This window comes from Gastrolobium bilobum, unplaced genomic scaffold (genome assembly GCF_033153095.1).
Source record: "Gastrolobium bilobum isolate Gb01-03AN ecotype WA unplaced genomic scaffold, APGP_CSIRO_Gbil_v1 utg1487, whole genome shotgun sequence".
In the NCBI taxonomy this organism is placed as follows: Eukaryota; Viridiplantae; Streptophyta; class Magnoliopsida; order Fabales; family Fabaceae; genus Gastrolobium; species Gastrolobium bilobum.
Window position 1 is genome coordinate 92,935 of NW_026899081.1, and position 16,129 is coordinate 109,063.

The 16,129-nt window shown below is 34.4% G+C and overlaps 2 protein-coding genes across 2 annotated transcripts; one reads left to right on the forward strand and one right to left on the reverse strand.

Moving 5' to 3' along the window:
* Nucleotides 1–2,937: 2,937 nt before the first annotated feature.
* LOC133287069 (subtilisin-like protease SBT3.9) lies at nucleotides 2,938–10,148 on the reverse strand. The gene is made up of 11 exons (XM_061484625.1): nucleotides 9,947–10,148; nucleotides 9,712–9,806; nucleotides 9,340–9,437; nucleotides 7,193–7,348; nucleotides 6,999–7,110; nucleotides 5,787–6,330; nucleotides 4,988–5,085; nucleotides 4,664–4,903; nucleotides 4,320–4,434; nucleotides 4,015–4,240; nucleotides 2,938–3,555 (listed from the first exon to the last, which is right to left on the reverse strand). Exons 1-11 carry the CDS (start codon nucleotides 10,031–10,033, stop codon nucleotides 2,987–2,989), a joined length of 2,340 nt encoding a protein of 779 aa, XP_061340609.1. The 5' UTR covers nucleotides 10,034–10,148; the 3' UTR covers nucleotides 2,938–2,986.
* A 1,730-nt stretch (nucleotides 10,149–11,878) lies between these two features.
* Nucleotides 11,879–15,569, forward strand: LOC133287050 (SH3 domain-containing protein 2-like). The gene is made up of 11 exons (XM_061484600.1): nucleotides 11,879–12,059; nucleotides 12,572–12,694; nucleotides 12,797–12,866; nucleotides 12,958–13,109; nucleotides 13,506–13,607; nucleotides 13,761–13,961; nucleotides 14,075–14,137; nucleotides 14,260–14,412; nucleotides 14,506–14,580; nucleotides 15,039–15,170; nucleotides 15,341–15,569. The coding sequence occupies exons 1-10, from the start codon at nucleotides 12,000–12,002 to the stop codon at nucleotides 15,153–15,155; spliced, it is 1,116 nt and encodes a 371-aa protein (XP_061340584.1). The 5' UTR covers nucleotides 11,879–11,999; the 3' UTR covers nucleotides 15,156–15,170; nucleotides 15,341–15,569.
* Nucleotides 15,570–16,129: the final 560 nt, after the last annotated feature.

Here is a 16,129-nt window from a genome sequence, read left to right on the forward strand (position 1 = left end):
AAACTTGACCTAAAGCCTTGTAGGCTGGCCTATTTGATTTATTAAAATAAAATAATGTAATAATATTTATTTTATGTGGCAAAGTACCAATACCAACCCTCATTTTATGGTTACATTATAGACTCATAGTCATCTCTTACTTTTTGTGCTATTTTATTTTATGAAAGAAAAACTTGTCTAATGTCTCCAAATTTTACATGCTGTTGCGCTTAATACCATGAAGCAATGGGTACCTTGCTGGATTATGATGTTACTGATGAAGATCTTTCAATAATACTCTTCTTTCCCTTGTCTTGATGGTGGTTTAAAGATTTTTAGATGAATGACATTCTCTTGTAGACTTTATTTCAGCACCCAATAATTGTATTTTTCTTATTTTTCCCATTTCTTTGACTCTATTCCTCTATAATATACATTCTAGAACTGGGGTATTATGTTGACTCTTTCTTGTTTGTCATTTTTTTCTTATGAGAAATACTAGTGCATGCATGAATGGAACTTTCTTTGCTCTATACAATTATTTTCTTTGCTTAGTATCTACAGTTGGAGGCCTACAAGGCCTGTAGGCCATGTCAGGCTTTCTTATTTTTAAAAATAGGCCGGGCTTGACCTACAAAGAAAGCCTTTAATAGGCCAGTAGGCCAGATAGGCTGAAATTTTTTTTACGTAGGCTTGGGCCAGGAAGGTCAAAGCCCAGCCCATTTACACCCCTAGTTATTATCAATCAATTTCACCGTTAGATCGATTATATTAATCTAACGGTTATATTTATTTTCATCTTTATATGGTTATGATTCTCCATATTTAATGTAAAAGCATTAAATATGAGAAATCATAATTATACAAAGGTGCAAATAAATATAAAGTATTAAATATGAGGATTCCTAACCATACAAAGATGGAAATAAATATAACCGTTGGATTAACATAATCGATCTAACAGTAAAATTGATTGGTAGTAACTCTAGTTGGTTATTACAATATCCTACCCGTAAAAAAAATTATTAAGTTTGAATTTTCGAGGAAACTTTTTCTCATTTTTTTTTTTGAAAATTAATTTTCTTAATTTTTAATAAATAACAAATATCGGTAACTTTATTGTTTCAATATTAATTTTAACATAATCGGCATCGATCAACTTGTTACGGGATAATAAGAGGTTGTTTTCATTTGTATTAATACCATATAAACTAGAGATCAAATGGAGGATCAACCGTTTTGGGTCTAAGATGAAGACTAAGCATAAGTGGAAGGTGAAATGATTCCTCTTATGAACTTCATAGAAATGATTCCTATCCTTCTTGATGTGAAAAGGGTGAGCCAAAATCGTTTTGTCCTATGAACTTCATAGAGGTGTGAGACAGCATTACTTCTCATGTGAGAGTGTCACATGTGTAAGGGAGGGAGTGTCAAATGGGAATCAAGGAATCGATCATTTCATGTGTTAGTTAACGTAACTATGTCACGTGGAAGGATCTTAATCATTTATGGACAAATCAATGACGATGGAAATGAGACGGAAAAAATATTAGAATAGGAAGTGATAAAATCATTACTATTGATTTATCGATAAATTATTAAGATCTTCTGATATGATATGTTCTAACTAACACATAAGATGATCCACTATCAGAAAATCAAGTGTAAAGAGATCTTTAGCCCTTTAGTGGAAGTGAGAGGTTCGACCTATGGAACAAGCTCAATTTATTGGTCTAGAACAAATTCTAAACCCATTAAATAATAAATGAATTAATCATATTGTTAGAGATATATAAAACCATTAATGTAACATCACCCACTAGCTTAAGCTTTTGGGTTAGATTGGTTCTTTAGATGGTATTAGAGCTTAGATGTCACATGTTCGATTCTCACTTCCCCCACTTTCTCTTGTGAAATTTCTTAGCATAGGTACGCTGAGTCTGATGAATCATCCACCCTTCAAATCCAATGAGCTCTCATATGAGGAGGCGTATTAGAGATATATAAAACTATTAATATAGCCTCACCCACTAGCTTAAGCTTTTAGGTTGAATTAGTTCTTTACACATAGATGTATTCGCGGTCTGGATTGGATCGATTTTGGAAGCAAAAATTATCCGATCCAATCTCTTCGGTTTGATCATGTAATCATCCATTCGGTTTGAATTTTTTTTCAAATCCGATCAGATCCAATCCAATTTTTTTCTGTTTGGATTGGATCGGTTTTTTGAAAATCCTAAAATTTGTTTCATGATTATTGTGCAAATGACATCTTTTGTATATATTGGCTTTGTAAATTTTTTTTTTTTGAAATACAAAAAATCAGTAAACGATAATATAGTTTTTTTTTTTGGCAATAAGATATGAAGCTCTACACAGATAAAATTTTGTTGATGAGACGTGACTAGGTTTTTTCTTGGGTTTAGTTGATGGGTTAATGGATCTTGGGTTTAGAAAATTTGGGCTATGATTAGGGAAAGACCCAAGTAGGTAGAAGAAAATTAATATATTAGATCGGTTTGGATTGAATCGGTTTTCATCAACCAATCCGAAAACCGATCCAATCCAATTAAAATTTGCAGGTTTTTTTTGGTTTTTGATTTTTCGGTTCGGTCATCGCGGTTTGAATCGGTTGATGAACACCCGTATTTACATATATGATTATAAATATTTAATTTTGATGATTAATCTATGGAAAAAATATTTGAATTCTTAACCTGAGAAAGAGGTGATCATGGAGTGATGTTTGGTTTGGTTTGAGTGCATCTTCTCATGTTTCATTTATTATGACAAGGTCACGTGAGATTATATTGGTCATCAATCAACTGTTAATTATAACATACTTGGTACACCAATAATTATAGTGTGAGACACAGAATGCAATTAAATATGAAATGTTGTGTCAATTTTAAAAAATATGAACGTTGTGTGTAATGCAAGGCAACACAGAGTCATCACATGAGTATATGTTTCTTACCATTACGTTACAAAGGTAATAATTATGGTATTATGTTTCTGCATAAAGTTCTTCTACTATAGATCGGACAGCCAATGGTATCCTCACTTGATGTAACCCATCTTCCCAGAACAAGTACCCAAATGAGAATCTGCTTTGAACTCGTAGCTTCGAAGAAAACGTTACCTTGAATTTCATTTTCTTTCGTTTAGAACTAAACGTTAAGATTGATGGCTCAACTGTTACTGATATGCCAATTGGAGCTACAACACGAGCAATGTAGACCGATTTAATTGGGCCAACATTAGTGACTGTTCTTGATACCGTCAAGGTTTGCTTAAGCTCGGGAACAGTTATAGAAGGCAGGTTCATATTCAACAGGAACTTGTGTGATTTACGGCACTTGGTAGGATACCCTGTTAATAAACTTATGGCAGTGTCATTGTAGCCCATAGAACATAAGAAAAGAAAGTAATCTGAGGTTTCCAAGTCATATACAAGACCAGGATCTGTCACTTTGTTAGGATCAACATGACCACCACCATAGTCAAATGGGTCAGCTTGTTTATGTGGTGCTCCCTCAGCTCCAATATATTGATTGTATTCATTTTTCACAGAAGCTTCATTCAAAAAATGGGGATAAAGTTAGGGGCATCAATAACTTTGAAAAGGGACTTGTGATATATATATATATCTATATATATATATATATATATATATATATATATATATATATATATATATATGGGGTAGGATCGTTTGATACCGGTGTCAAATTTAAAGTTTGACACCTCATTTAAAAGCCGTTAGATCAAAAAAGATCAACGACTTTGATTTATAAGTATGTGATACCATTGATCTTTTTTGATATAACGACTCTCAGATAAAATGTCAAACTTTAAATTTGACACAAGTGTCAAAAGATCCTACCTTTATATATATATATATATATATATATACGGGAAATCTTTTGACTCCGGTATAACATCTATGAAAGTAAGTATATATATATAATGTACCAATGAGCAGAAAAATATTTTCCCCAATGATAAAATTTCTTATGAGCGAGCCCTTTTTACCTGTTGTGATAAGTGCAGACTTGATTGCAGCAGGGCTCCAAGTTGGATGGATAGTCTTTATAAGTGCCAAAATACCTGTTATGTGGGGGCATGCCATGGAAGTTCCTGATTCAATGTTGAAGTTAAGAGGAGGTAACTCATCTTGATTTGCATCAGATAGCACCCGGGCAGAAGAAGCAGGTGACCATGCCGCCAGAATATCAACTCCAGGAGCAGCAATGTCAGGCTGCACCAGATTGATGAAGATAAAGCTTTAGATTTTCATATGACAAAAACTATTTCCTTGATAGAAGAATGATCAGAACCTTCAACACTGAAGGAGAAAGAGAACTTGGTCCTCGGGAAGAGAAGAATGCCACTTCCGGGGATATCTGTTGCCCAACAACTGTTTTGGTCTTGCTAAACTTGATTACAGGATTCCTACAACATATGCATTCATCAGAATATATTTAGAATAAAAGTAATGCTAGCAGGAAATATTAACTTCTTAGCTGTTGGTGCAAAAGCATTAAAAATGCAAAGAACCAATGGAATGCCAAATTGCAACCATTATTAATTACATAATTCGGTCAATGACCCCAAGACCATGTTATTATGTTTCCAGACTTTGCATAATAAAGAATAGATGTTGCTTTGCCAGATTAATTACCTAGTTGCTTCCATATATGATAGAATTGTAGTTCCAGTTATGAAGTCAACTTGGGCAGAGGGCTTACTCCCCGATATAGTAACATCCTTAGTGGGAAACTGAGCAAATATGAGACCAACACCCTCAACTTCCGTTACAGTGTTTATAGCAACAGTGGCTGACCTCTGTGACGGAGACTGGAAACACAGAATTGCTTTTCCTTTAGCTAAGGTGGCATTGAGGCTTCCAGAATTGCAGCTTCTGAGCAGAAAAAAATTAAATATGCACTTTCACATTCCGGGTTTCACATATATATCACGCCAACAAGTAGGAAGATAACTTTACCTTGCACTTTCTTCATCTGCATCCGAAGCTGCTATGTCTTCTCCGTACACTATAGGATAAAACTTGCTCAAATCTTTCCCCGTATATAAACTCTGACCCTATACGAGGAAACAAAATATAGTTCTGTGTCTGCACTGAAAACGGTTATTCTAGCAAGGACGCTAACTAATAAAAATTAATGTTGGTGTCTGTTTGCTCAGTTTCAAGGTTTAAAATTAAGTGCTTCCGTCAGAAACTAGAATAAAATTTTTATATAAAACTTTAATAAAATATCCCTTTAGGCTATAGAAATTTAATTTTAATTGCAATTAAGGTTTTTTTTGGTCAGTGATTGGAATCTTTAGACAATATTAAATCACCTGAGCATGGAATTCCATTTGAATCTAAGATTACAAGCCTAGTATTCACAAAAGGACATCCTTAAGAATCAAAACGAAAAAAAAAAATGAACAAACTACTTGCACAAATAGGACATCCACAAGAATTAAAATGAACAAATTATATCAACATCATCAACATCAACAACACTTTTAACCCAAGTTAATTGGGGTCGTTGGTAGATGAACCCAATGATAGATAAGAGGAGATGTAGTTTTGTTTCATACTTGACATGTCAAGCATATATTCATACAGAGGAAGAGGTTCATTACTGTCATCTGAAAATCCTAAATTTTGCTCATTTTGTGTTGCTAAATAACATCCCGGTCCTTGTTTGAATAATAACTGCTTTATATTCATTAAGTTTTTGAAGAATTTTGCAATGAAACTTCTACCCAGAAAAAGCACAAAGATGAAGTACCTGTAGAGTTTGATTGTTTCCCAAGATAAATCTAGATGGAAATTCCCTGTCGATGGTGCTGGCAGCAACGGTAATAACCCATGGGGCAGTATTTATAACAGTTTGAGTATATGGGCCAGAATTGCCACCAGAGCATACTACAGAGATTCCTTTAGCTACAGCATGGAAGGAACCAATGGCAAGAACATCCTCAACATAAGTAGGAAGTGGAGGATATGAGCCAAGAGATGCTGAAATAATGTCTACTCCATCAAATATTGCATCATCAAATGCTGCAAGAAGGTCAGCAGAACTGCAGCCCCCAGTAGACCAACAAATTTTGTAGATAGCTAACCAAGCTGATGGAGCACCACCTCTTGCTGATCCTTTAGCTAGTCCCATGAAGCTTGCATTTTCTACTAGAGCACCAGCTGCAGTTGATGCCGTGTGAGTTCCATGTCCTGATGCGTCTCGGGGAGATAAGTACTCTACCCCATCACTTGAATTTAGTTTACCAAATTCAGCTTCATACCCTTTGATATACCAGCGTGCACCGATAATTTTCCTGCCATTTTATGGAAGGACAAGAGTGTAGATACCTTTCAGTATCATGACAAAACAGAAAGGATGAAATTAAAATAGTAGTAGCCAATGGTCAAACTGAACAAGCAGTTATATGAGCTACTGGTTTTACAGATATAGTATAGAACTACATGTCTAGGCATGACTAGTACTTCACGTACTCACGAGGGTTCTTATTGGCAGGGGTCTGGGGAAGCTGCCCCGGTGAGGGTCCGGGGCGCAGCCCTACAGGCCCGTAAACATTAGGTACTATTGTAGGATTCTAATTTATTGTAATTTTTTTTTTTTAATAGTTTGGACTTGTGTCTATGAATAACTTTTGTTAAGGTTTTCTAATCTTATTTATATTCTCCTTGTAAATTGAGTGACTTATAACGAGTGGTGGTGAGATGAATATAGTACAGACAAGCTGGGCTGGACGTAGTCTATTTTGGGTGGAACAAGTGTCAATCTCTCTTCCCTTTTCTCTTTTCTATTTTTTCGATTCGTGTGATTGTCAATTTCCAACAGATATACAATTAAACTGTGTCGTTTAGTCACTTACATCATATAGCATGCAAAATTATGAAAGTGATATTCACATCAAAGAAAAGAAAATGTCACAAAGGAAAAATAAAGGAAATCAAATGCCTAGAAATAAATTTGATCAACCTATTACAGTGGGAGCGGTCAAAGTTATCTCCTACTTGGCATATACCGCGCCAACGAGGAGGAGGATTATCCATGTGGTCTTCTCTAAAGCTCTCAGACTCGGGCCAAATACCTATGGAACAAAAAATTATGTAAGCACAGTCCCATTTTATGATTTTATCAAGGACATGCTTATACAACAATTCTATACTAACCAGTGTCCAGGATGCCAATGATGGTGCCTTTTCCAGATTGACCCCTAGAAAGAACACCAGTCACTATATCCTGCTTGACGTTCAAGAAATCCCAACTTCTTGTTGTGTGAAGACTAAGAATTCTGTTTGGAATCACACGGACAACTCCTGGGAAATCTGCATGTAAAAAGTGCAGACAAGGAAAGAAAACTATTACAGGTTGGCAATCACCGATTGAGATATGATAAAGTTCTCACGCCAATGTAGAAATGGTATCAATCAAAATAATTGGAATTAGAGATTTTCAATTTTTCCTTTAAAATATATTTCATAGGTATAGACGTATAGTTTTTACATAACGTTTTACTGAACTCATTCTCGTGCTTTGGCTTTTCATTAGGCACTTCTTTTTTACATTATTTTAAAACATTCTAGTAAATGTAACAAACTGACCGGGACTCTTTAATGGTTTATATTATACTCTAATATGTCCTCTTACAAGAGAGCCCGTTGAACTTGAAAAATGGACAATGCACAAGCTCAATGCTAAGAAAATTCCACAAAAAATGAGGGGTAGCGAAGATCGAACTCGAAACACAAGGCTCTGAATTCAATGGCGGAGCCAGTTGGAAGGTAGATGATGCCTTGGTACCACCTAATTTTTTAAAATGGTATAAATTTTCTTTAAATTTTTTGATACAGCTTTAATATTAATTGGATTTTTAAAAATAATACAACCTTAGTACCACCTGATTCTACTTGGTCAGATCTTTTGGCACTACCTAACTTTTTCCCCTAGATCCGTCATTGGCTCTGATATCATGTAAAGAATCAATTTAACTCAAAATCTTAAGCTAATAAGTAAATGTCTCTTTAATAATTTATATTATACTCTAACAAAACATATCACGAGAGTTTACTAGATTTGCTTCACAAAATATCCACGCTATTAAAAGTCTCAAGGTCCATCCTCACAAAATTGTTCACCTCATCATGCAGGACAGTTAGTCAAAGGTGTTATGATGCACAAGATCTTCATAGAGGTCAAGCGCAAAGCATACTATGAGGGATTCATTCTTGGATGAGCAGCTTTAGTGAGATTGATATCCTTATTTAATTGAACTTAAATTGAATGAAATTTTTCTCATTTTTTCTATATGGGGTTTGGATGGTTAAAATTTTCATGACTGTATATGCACAAAGCTTTTGAAGCTTGTTTTTTTTTTTTTTTTTTGATAATAAAAGCTTGTTTTGCCAATCAACACAAACAATCCCCGAGTATTGGCGGAGACAAACTTGCCAATCAACCTAAATACATCACTGATTGAGATTAGAAAAAATACCCACCTAACTGCATTGAATCTACATATTTTATTACTATTAACACTGCAAGTATCACACTTATTTTCAAATTAAGTAAACCATACTCACCTAGCTGCATTATTCCACTTATATTTTTATTATTAATACCACATGCATCACACTTATTTTTAAATTAAGTAAATCATACTCTCCTAAATGAATTTTTCCTCTAATTTGTATATTATTATTATCACATGTATGACACTTATTTTTAATACTCACCGAAATTAAGTAAATCATACTCACCGAAATGCATTATTCTCTAATTTGTTTATTATTAATACCACATGTATCACACTTATTTTTAAGTTAAGTAAATCATACTCACCTAAAAGCATTATTCCAGTGATTTGTTTATTATTAATTCCACATGTAGCACACTTACTTTTAAATTAAGTAAACCATAATTCAGGAATACTAAAAATTTACTCAATACTTGGCCATGATTGAGACTGTGGCCTCAACACCTCTGTCAAGTGTTAAACATCAATATCACGCTCGTTATCTTGTTCTATCTCCCTAGAATTTATAGGCCAACACTTGTGATTTCGTGTGAAGATGAAGGCCAGAAAAACTTGCTAATTTGATGTCAATAATTTTCTTCAGATTTTAATCCAAACGAAGAAAAAATTTGAAGTCTGGTATCCCTTAAAATTAGAAAGAATGGTTTTACTTTTGTAATAGAACTTTTCATAAAATATTAATCTTCAAAACTTTCACTCTCATTTTTAAATCTAATTTAATTATATTTTTGCACTGAAAGTATTGACCAATGCTGTCACATATTGACTAAAACTGTGAAGTACCTGCAAGAAGCTTAGCTTGAGACTGACGTAAAACTGCTGCAAATCCAGAAAAACCATGCTTATAGCTATACAGGATGGACTTCTTAGCCGCGCTTTTGCTGTTAAAAAAAAAGAAAAAAAAAAAGGATAGCAGATTATCAATTTTAATTTTTAAAACTGCAAACAGGTCCAATCAGCATTCTTTAATAAAATTTCATTGTATTAATCCAAACGCCATTTGTTTCAATTATTTTCCGGAAAACAATATGCAAGGAAGTATGTGGAAGGTATGCAGTGGAAGGTATACCTATTTTGATGCACAAATGAACATATTTGGAGTTTTGAACTGAAGCAAGTTCATTGAAAAAGAAAAAAAATGATTTAAAGTGAAACCTTCCAAGAATATGTGAAAGTATGTCAAGGTGGGAGTCTTCAACTAGGTGTTGCTCACTCTGGTGGATTCTGTCACCCATATACACAATATGAACCTACAAAGAACCGAGAATAAGAATGAGAACCAAATAGGGATGAAAAACGAAAAATAAAGGAACCCCTATAGCTATTCCAAGATGCTACCATGAGAAAAATGAAAATATGATTAGTAAAAAATAGGAATAACAGAGTTTACATTGCTTGACGTAGAGGCCACACAAAAACAAGATTGTTGCAGGGCAAGAAGTACTAAAGCAATGGCTAAATTCCAAGCAAGAGCCATGAGGGAGCGAAACCAAGAATGAAAAACCAAATAATACCACTCTTTGAATGATAGTTTGGCTTAGTATACTGAAGATTTTTGATTGTGTGTGTGTATGTGTGTGTGTGGTACTATTTGTAGGTGCGAAAGGAATTCCCACTAAGTACCTGTGCTCTCTACCACCACTGATAGCATTTACTCAGTGGTGGGCTCTGTGTTAGCTTTTTGGCTCCATTATTTATTTTTGGAATCTTCGTTTCTTTGGATACCTATTGGGGGATTCATGACATGAAAATGAGCTTTTATCTATTTAGTACTTTAACGTCTCTTTGTGGATGAAGCAAACACTTCCTTTGGCGTTGACTACACTATTCACAATTGGGACACTTGATGGTTGTTGAGATATATAGTCCCACGTTGGTTGCATGTGCAATAAGACCGTGAGCACTCCCACCATCAGAACTAGCTTTTGGAGTGGTGTATGTCAAGGTTCTTTACATGGTATCAGAGTCTCGTCGTCCCTCACTTTCTCTTGTGGAGCACAGGTAGGAGGCTGGGCCTGTTTCATTGTTCACTCTTCAAGCCCAATGGACTCTCGTGTGAGGGGGCGTGTTGAGATATATTAATGTGGCATTTATAAGGATGTGGGCACTCTCACCCTTTGACTTTGAGCTAGTTTTTGAGGTGATGTATCCCAAAAACCCTTTGACTTTGAGCTAGCTTTTGGGGTGGTGTATCCCAAGATTCTTTACAGGTGTCAACATCCTATTTTATTTATTGCTTATGATATGTGAAATGTGATCTCGACAAGGCAACATGACAGTTTTCCAAGCCGGGGTTAATCAAGCCATGCCCTTTGATCCTAACATGATTGTGCTTCCCAGTTAACCATTTTGGAAGAAAGACTAGCTAATAGTATCTTTTTGCTATTAGCTGAGAAATAAGATTATTCATTCTGCAGATTTGTTGTCAAGTGCCTTGGTAGAAACCCCATAACTCCGAGTGAGGTAGGCACATACATACGAGTTAGTTTGATTTTGGGGGAAATTTTTTTTGAACCAATCGACAATAGATTTGTTCTGTTCGATTTTTTCGACTCATTGAGTTAGTTCATTTCAAGTTTAGCTATTAGTTATGGCATAAGTTACACTTTCAATACTTGTTATTTTACCTATCTCTTCTTCTTTTTCTTCGTGGGTACTTATTATTTATAAATATTATTAGATTAAAATTTTAATTAATATTTATCATTTCTCTTTTTTATTGAAATTCTGATTTAATGGTGTTAAAAATTGATAGTCAAGATAAGCATGAAAAAAAAATAGATAAAATAACCTATCCTTTACAAATATGACCACAAATTTTAGAAAAATGTTATTTTTTATTTTTTATCATACATAATATTTACGTCATATATTATTATCTATTTAAACGTTACGATTATTTTTGGTTGAAAAAACGTACCACCATTGTATAAAGGTATTGACATTTAAAAAAAAAAATATCATGATAACATTTAACATTTTTCAATTTTATAATTATTTCAAAATATTTGTTGATAATTTTAATTATTAATAATTTCATTTATGTTCCTAAATAAAAAGATTGTCACTTATAATATAATGGGCTTCCGAAATGGCCCATTAATGCGGCCTGCTAGAACGGGTGAGAAATAAAAGAAAAGAATTTTATTTTATTTTTTTTGAAAAGATCAAACTCCACAACTTTCACTGAATTTCTAATTTTTATTAACTCAGCGTTTGACAGGGGAGACGTTTTATCTTTTCAAAAGGTGAAAATTGAAATTTAAAAAATAAATGAAAAATAAAAAAATAAAAAAATGTTTTTCCAAACGAACAAGTTTCTCGAGGAAGGATCCAAAGCCCAATGAATGGAGATAGTGTTAATGTTGTTGGTGGTGGATTGGTGCTTATGAGACTGAAACTAATACTGTGGCTTTGATTCAATTCATTCGCTTCTCTCCTGAATGGATGCTATTAGAAAGCAAGCCTCCAAGCTTCGCGAACAGGTCGCTCGCCAACAACAGGTTCTCATGCAAAACCTATGTCTCTATTCTTCACCAGATCTTTCGCTTTATTCTCTCTTTCTGTGAATTTCGTTGTATGTTCCCATGGTTCTCTTTCCATTTGTTACGGTTTTATTGCATTTTTCTTTTTCTGATTCGATTTTCGTTCTGGTCTTTTTAGTTTTGTGTTATAACCGTGTAATTTTTTGTTCTCGTGAATATGATACCGCAGTGTATCGGATCTAATCGAATTCGGCACTTGCATTGCGAAAATCAATAACGAAAAGCTGTAGATTAAATTTGAATTTTAAGCTTGTGTCTTATGCATTGAACTCGGTAACAGATTTCAAAATCACCGAGCCTGGCGTGTATCTCTGTTTCTGTACCGTTAATTATGATGATTAAGCTCTAATTTGTTTCTTATTTTAGTTATTTTATTTTATTTTTGTGTTCCTGTTTCTCAAATGCTCCTTCATTTTGCTTGCTTCCTTTATCATGCGTGTTAATGAAGATTCTGAAATATTGCTATTTAGGCTGTTCTGAAACAGTTTGGGGCTGGCGGGTATGGAGGTTCAGATAATGTGGTTACCGATGAGATAGAGTTCCAGCTACACCAGAAACTTGAGAAACTTTATATATCAACACGTGCGGGGAAGGTTAATTGGTTCTTTGACGCGAATCCTCTATTTTCGTTTATTTTTCACCTCAATTTTGTCTCATCTCTCCTAGACTGATAATGGTACCTATTGTATTTTCAGCATTATCAAAGGGATATTGTCCGTGGTGTAGAAGGTTATATTGTTACTGGGTCCAAGCAAGTTGAAATAGGTAATAAATATTGGTTAGTGAAGCTTTTATATTTTATTGCAGTTAGTTTGCAGAAAAATGTTATTGAATTCCTATATTTCTTATTTAACAGGAACAAAGTTGTCAGAAGATAGCAGGAAATATGGTGGGGAAAATACATGTACCAGTGGTAGTACATTGTGCAGAGCTGCACTAAGTTTTGCACGAGCCCATGCTCAAATGGAGAAAGAGCGTGGAAACTTATTAAAAGCTCTTGGCACACAGGTACTATATATGTGTCGGTGACTCGGTAGGTATATGTGTGGGGTGTGTTTGGAGTGTAATGTATGAGTTCATCGTGCAGCTACTTGTAATTGTAAGATTATAAGGGTCAAATCTGACTTCACAGAAGTAATGATGGGGGTTTTCCCTAACTGAACTGTTTTACTGAATATGAATGGGATTTACTGATATTCAAATTTATGTAATCTCATGAAAAAGGAATATGTAGGCCTGATCCAAGTCCAATATTGAATTGAATTTAATAGCCATACTCATATATCAAGTTCATCTATCTCACTCTATTTCATAATGGTGGCTCATATTGTTGATTTATCCAGTGTGTGCTTGCCATCTCAGCGTAATAATTCTGTGATTGAAGTCATACTCCATTCTGATTAGGTTGCAGAGCCCTTAAGGGCAATGGTTGTGGGAGCACCATTGGAGGATGCTCGGCATCTTGCTCAACGTTATGACAGAATGCGACAGGAAGCTGAAGCCCAGGTATTCTAGAATTTATCTTTCATTTGATTTTTCAAAACTTGATGGGCTTCCTTTTTCATTTCCGCTTTTTTTAGTCCTTTTCTTCTCCTGTGTTTCAGTACATGTTTCATTGATGATTTTATTTTTCCTATCTTGTCTTTTGAACCTAGACAGGCTATTGAAGTTTCTAAACGCCAGGCAAAAGTAAGAGAAATGCCAGGCAATGCTGAGAGTGTTATGAAATTAGAAGCAGCTGAAGCAAAGCTGCAAGATCTGAAGACAAACATGGCCATACTGGGGAAGGAAGCAGCTGCCGCATTGGCTGCTGTTGAAGCACAGCAGCAGAGGTTAACCCTTCAGCGTATTATAGCTATGGTATTAAAGTTTTTCCTTATGATTATGCAACTTTTTAATTTAATGAAATCTTGGATCTGAGATATAACAAATCATAACTTCTAAATAATCCCGCATTTTATTTCTTCTTGAAGGTTGAAGCAGAGCGTGCATATCATCAAATAGTCCTACAAATACTTGATCAGCTTGAGGGAGAGGTACGCAATCATATCACTTGGTCATTTTACCATTCTATTTGCCATACAAAAGGCAAATATGCCATCTGACTGGTAATTTTCTCTGGCTATAAACATATGATTATGTGCTATATTAATGATAGGTGATATCAGAGCGACAGAGAATTGAAGCCCCTCCTACTCCTAGTATGGATAACAACATGCCACCACCCCCATCATATGAAGAAGTGAATGGTGTCTATGCTTCTCAGACACATAATGGATCAACAGATAGCATGGGTTACTTCTTAGGAGAGGTTAGTAAGACACCGTTTTGTATGCACAGGGATATTAAATATTGAAAAGCAAGTGACCGCTTTCTCCTTTTGTAACTTATATTCTTCTTGCAGGTTATGTTTCCATACTCTGCTGTGTCTGAAGTTGAGCTGAATCTATCCGTTGGTGATTATGTTGTTGTTCGAAAGGTTCATAGCTTGCTGAATCTGAACATAACTATAGCTTTCTTTGAAAAAAAAAATGGCTTATCTCCCATTCTCTCTCTGGCTGGGGAGGGTGCTTCTAATGGATTGCTTTGTTTTTTAACCATCATTTCACTTATCGTAATGAATTAGTATTATTTTCAAGACTGGTACAGGAATAACCAAATAAAATGCATTTATACCGTTATTATGTAATAGTAGTGAAGCCCTTCTCCTATCAGTTTAAGCCTAAGACAGAATTGGTAACTTAATATGAAGTCAGAACATGATTGATTATCACCGATTCAACATTGAATGATTGTTTGGTCATCCATTTATGACGTGGCCTGTTGTCCCAATTCAGGCAGCTGTGGTTGACATGCTAGTGGCTAGCGTAAAATCTTTGTTTTTCAAGTTGGTGCGATTATCTTTGGATCTCAATATGGTTGTTGTGGTTTTAACAGGTGACGAACAACGGATGGGCCGAGGGTGAGTGCAAAGGGAAAGCAGGTTGGTTTCCGTTTGGTTACATTGAAAGACGGGAGCGGGTTCTTGCAAGCAAGGTGGCTGAAGTGTTCTAAATTTTTTCCTGTTAGGTTAGTTTCTTAACCTGGGGATTTTTGTATGTGTGTATGCAGTGCTTTTGTAAAACAAAGATGTGTGGTATAGATGCCAACTTTTCCGTTGTGATTATCAATTCTTACTTATATATGAATATTTGGTTATCTATTTTTATTTTATTGCACTCAACTTGTTTCCTCCTCAGTTTGTCGAGCGATTCCGACCAACTTTGATTGCAGCTATAAGCATATACGGTCGAAGCATGTCCCGCATTGAATATCAGGTTATCCACACCTACTAGAAGTGATAAGTACTATTAACAAATTTTAATATGTACAGGGATGATAATAGGCAGGGTCTTCTGTAGGGTACCCTGAATATTTATGTCCATATTTGTATTTAAAGAAAAAGAACTATATTTAAACTTTAATATATACACGAATAGTAACTTTAATGTTCATGTTCATATATATCCAATATATATATATATATATATATATATATATAATTATTGATTTTCTTACATCTAACTATTGTAATTTATTGTGAATAATTCAATTATTTATAGTCATTTGATAAACGAAAATCAACTATTAAATTAAGTGAGATTTATTATTTTTTCAGCAACATAAATTGATATGTTCCTAGATAAATATATTATAAGTGTGGTGAGGAGGGTACTATAATACATGGACCCATACCTATACTTATATTGAAGCCCAAATCCAAATCCACATGTAAATACCATATTCATACGGTAATTTTTATAGATATTCATTAAATCCCATTCTAAATGTCATTCCTAACTCCATAAAATTTCAAAATTTTCATTTTGTTTGTATATTTGAAAAACAAATTAGTAGAGGGTATTATATTATAAATTTAAATAATTCTTTTAAATGAATGCCTGGACATTTCCGGCTCTTCTTGTCACTTATTTTCGAATCAATTTAGTTTAATTTACCTGTATTTTTAAAATTGTTTTCAAGTTATA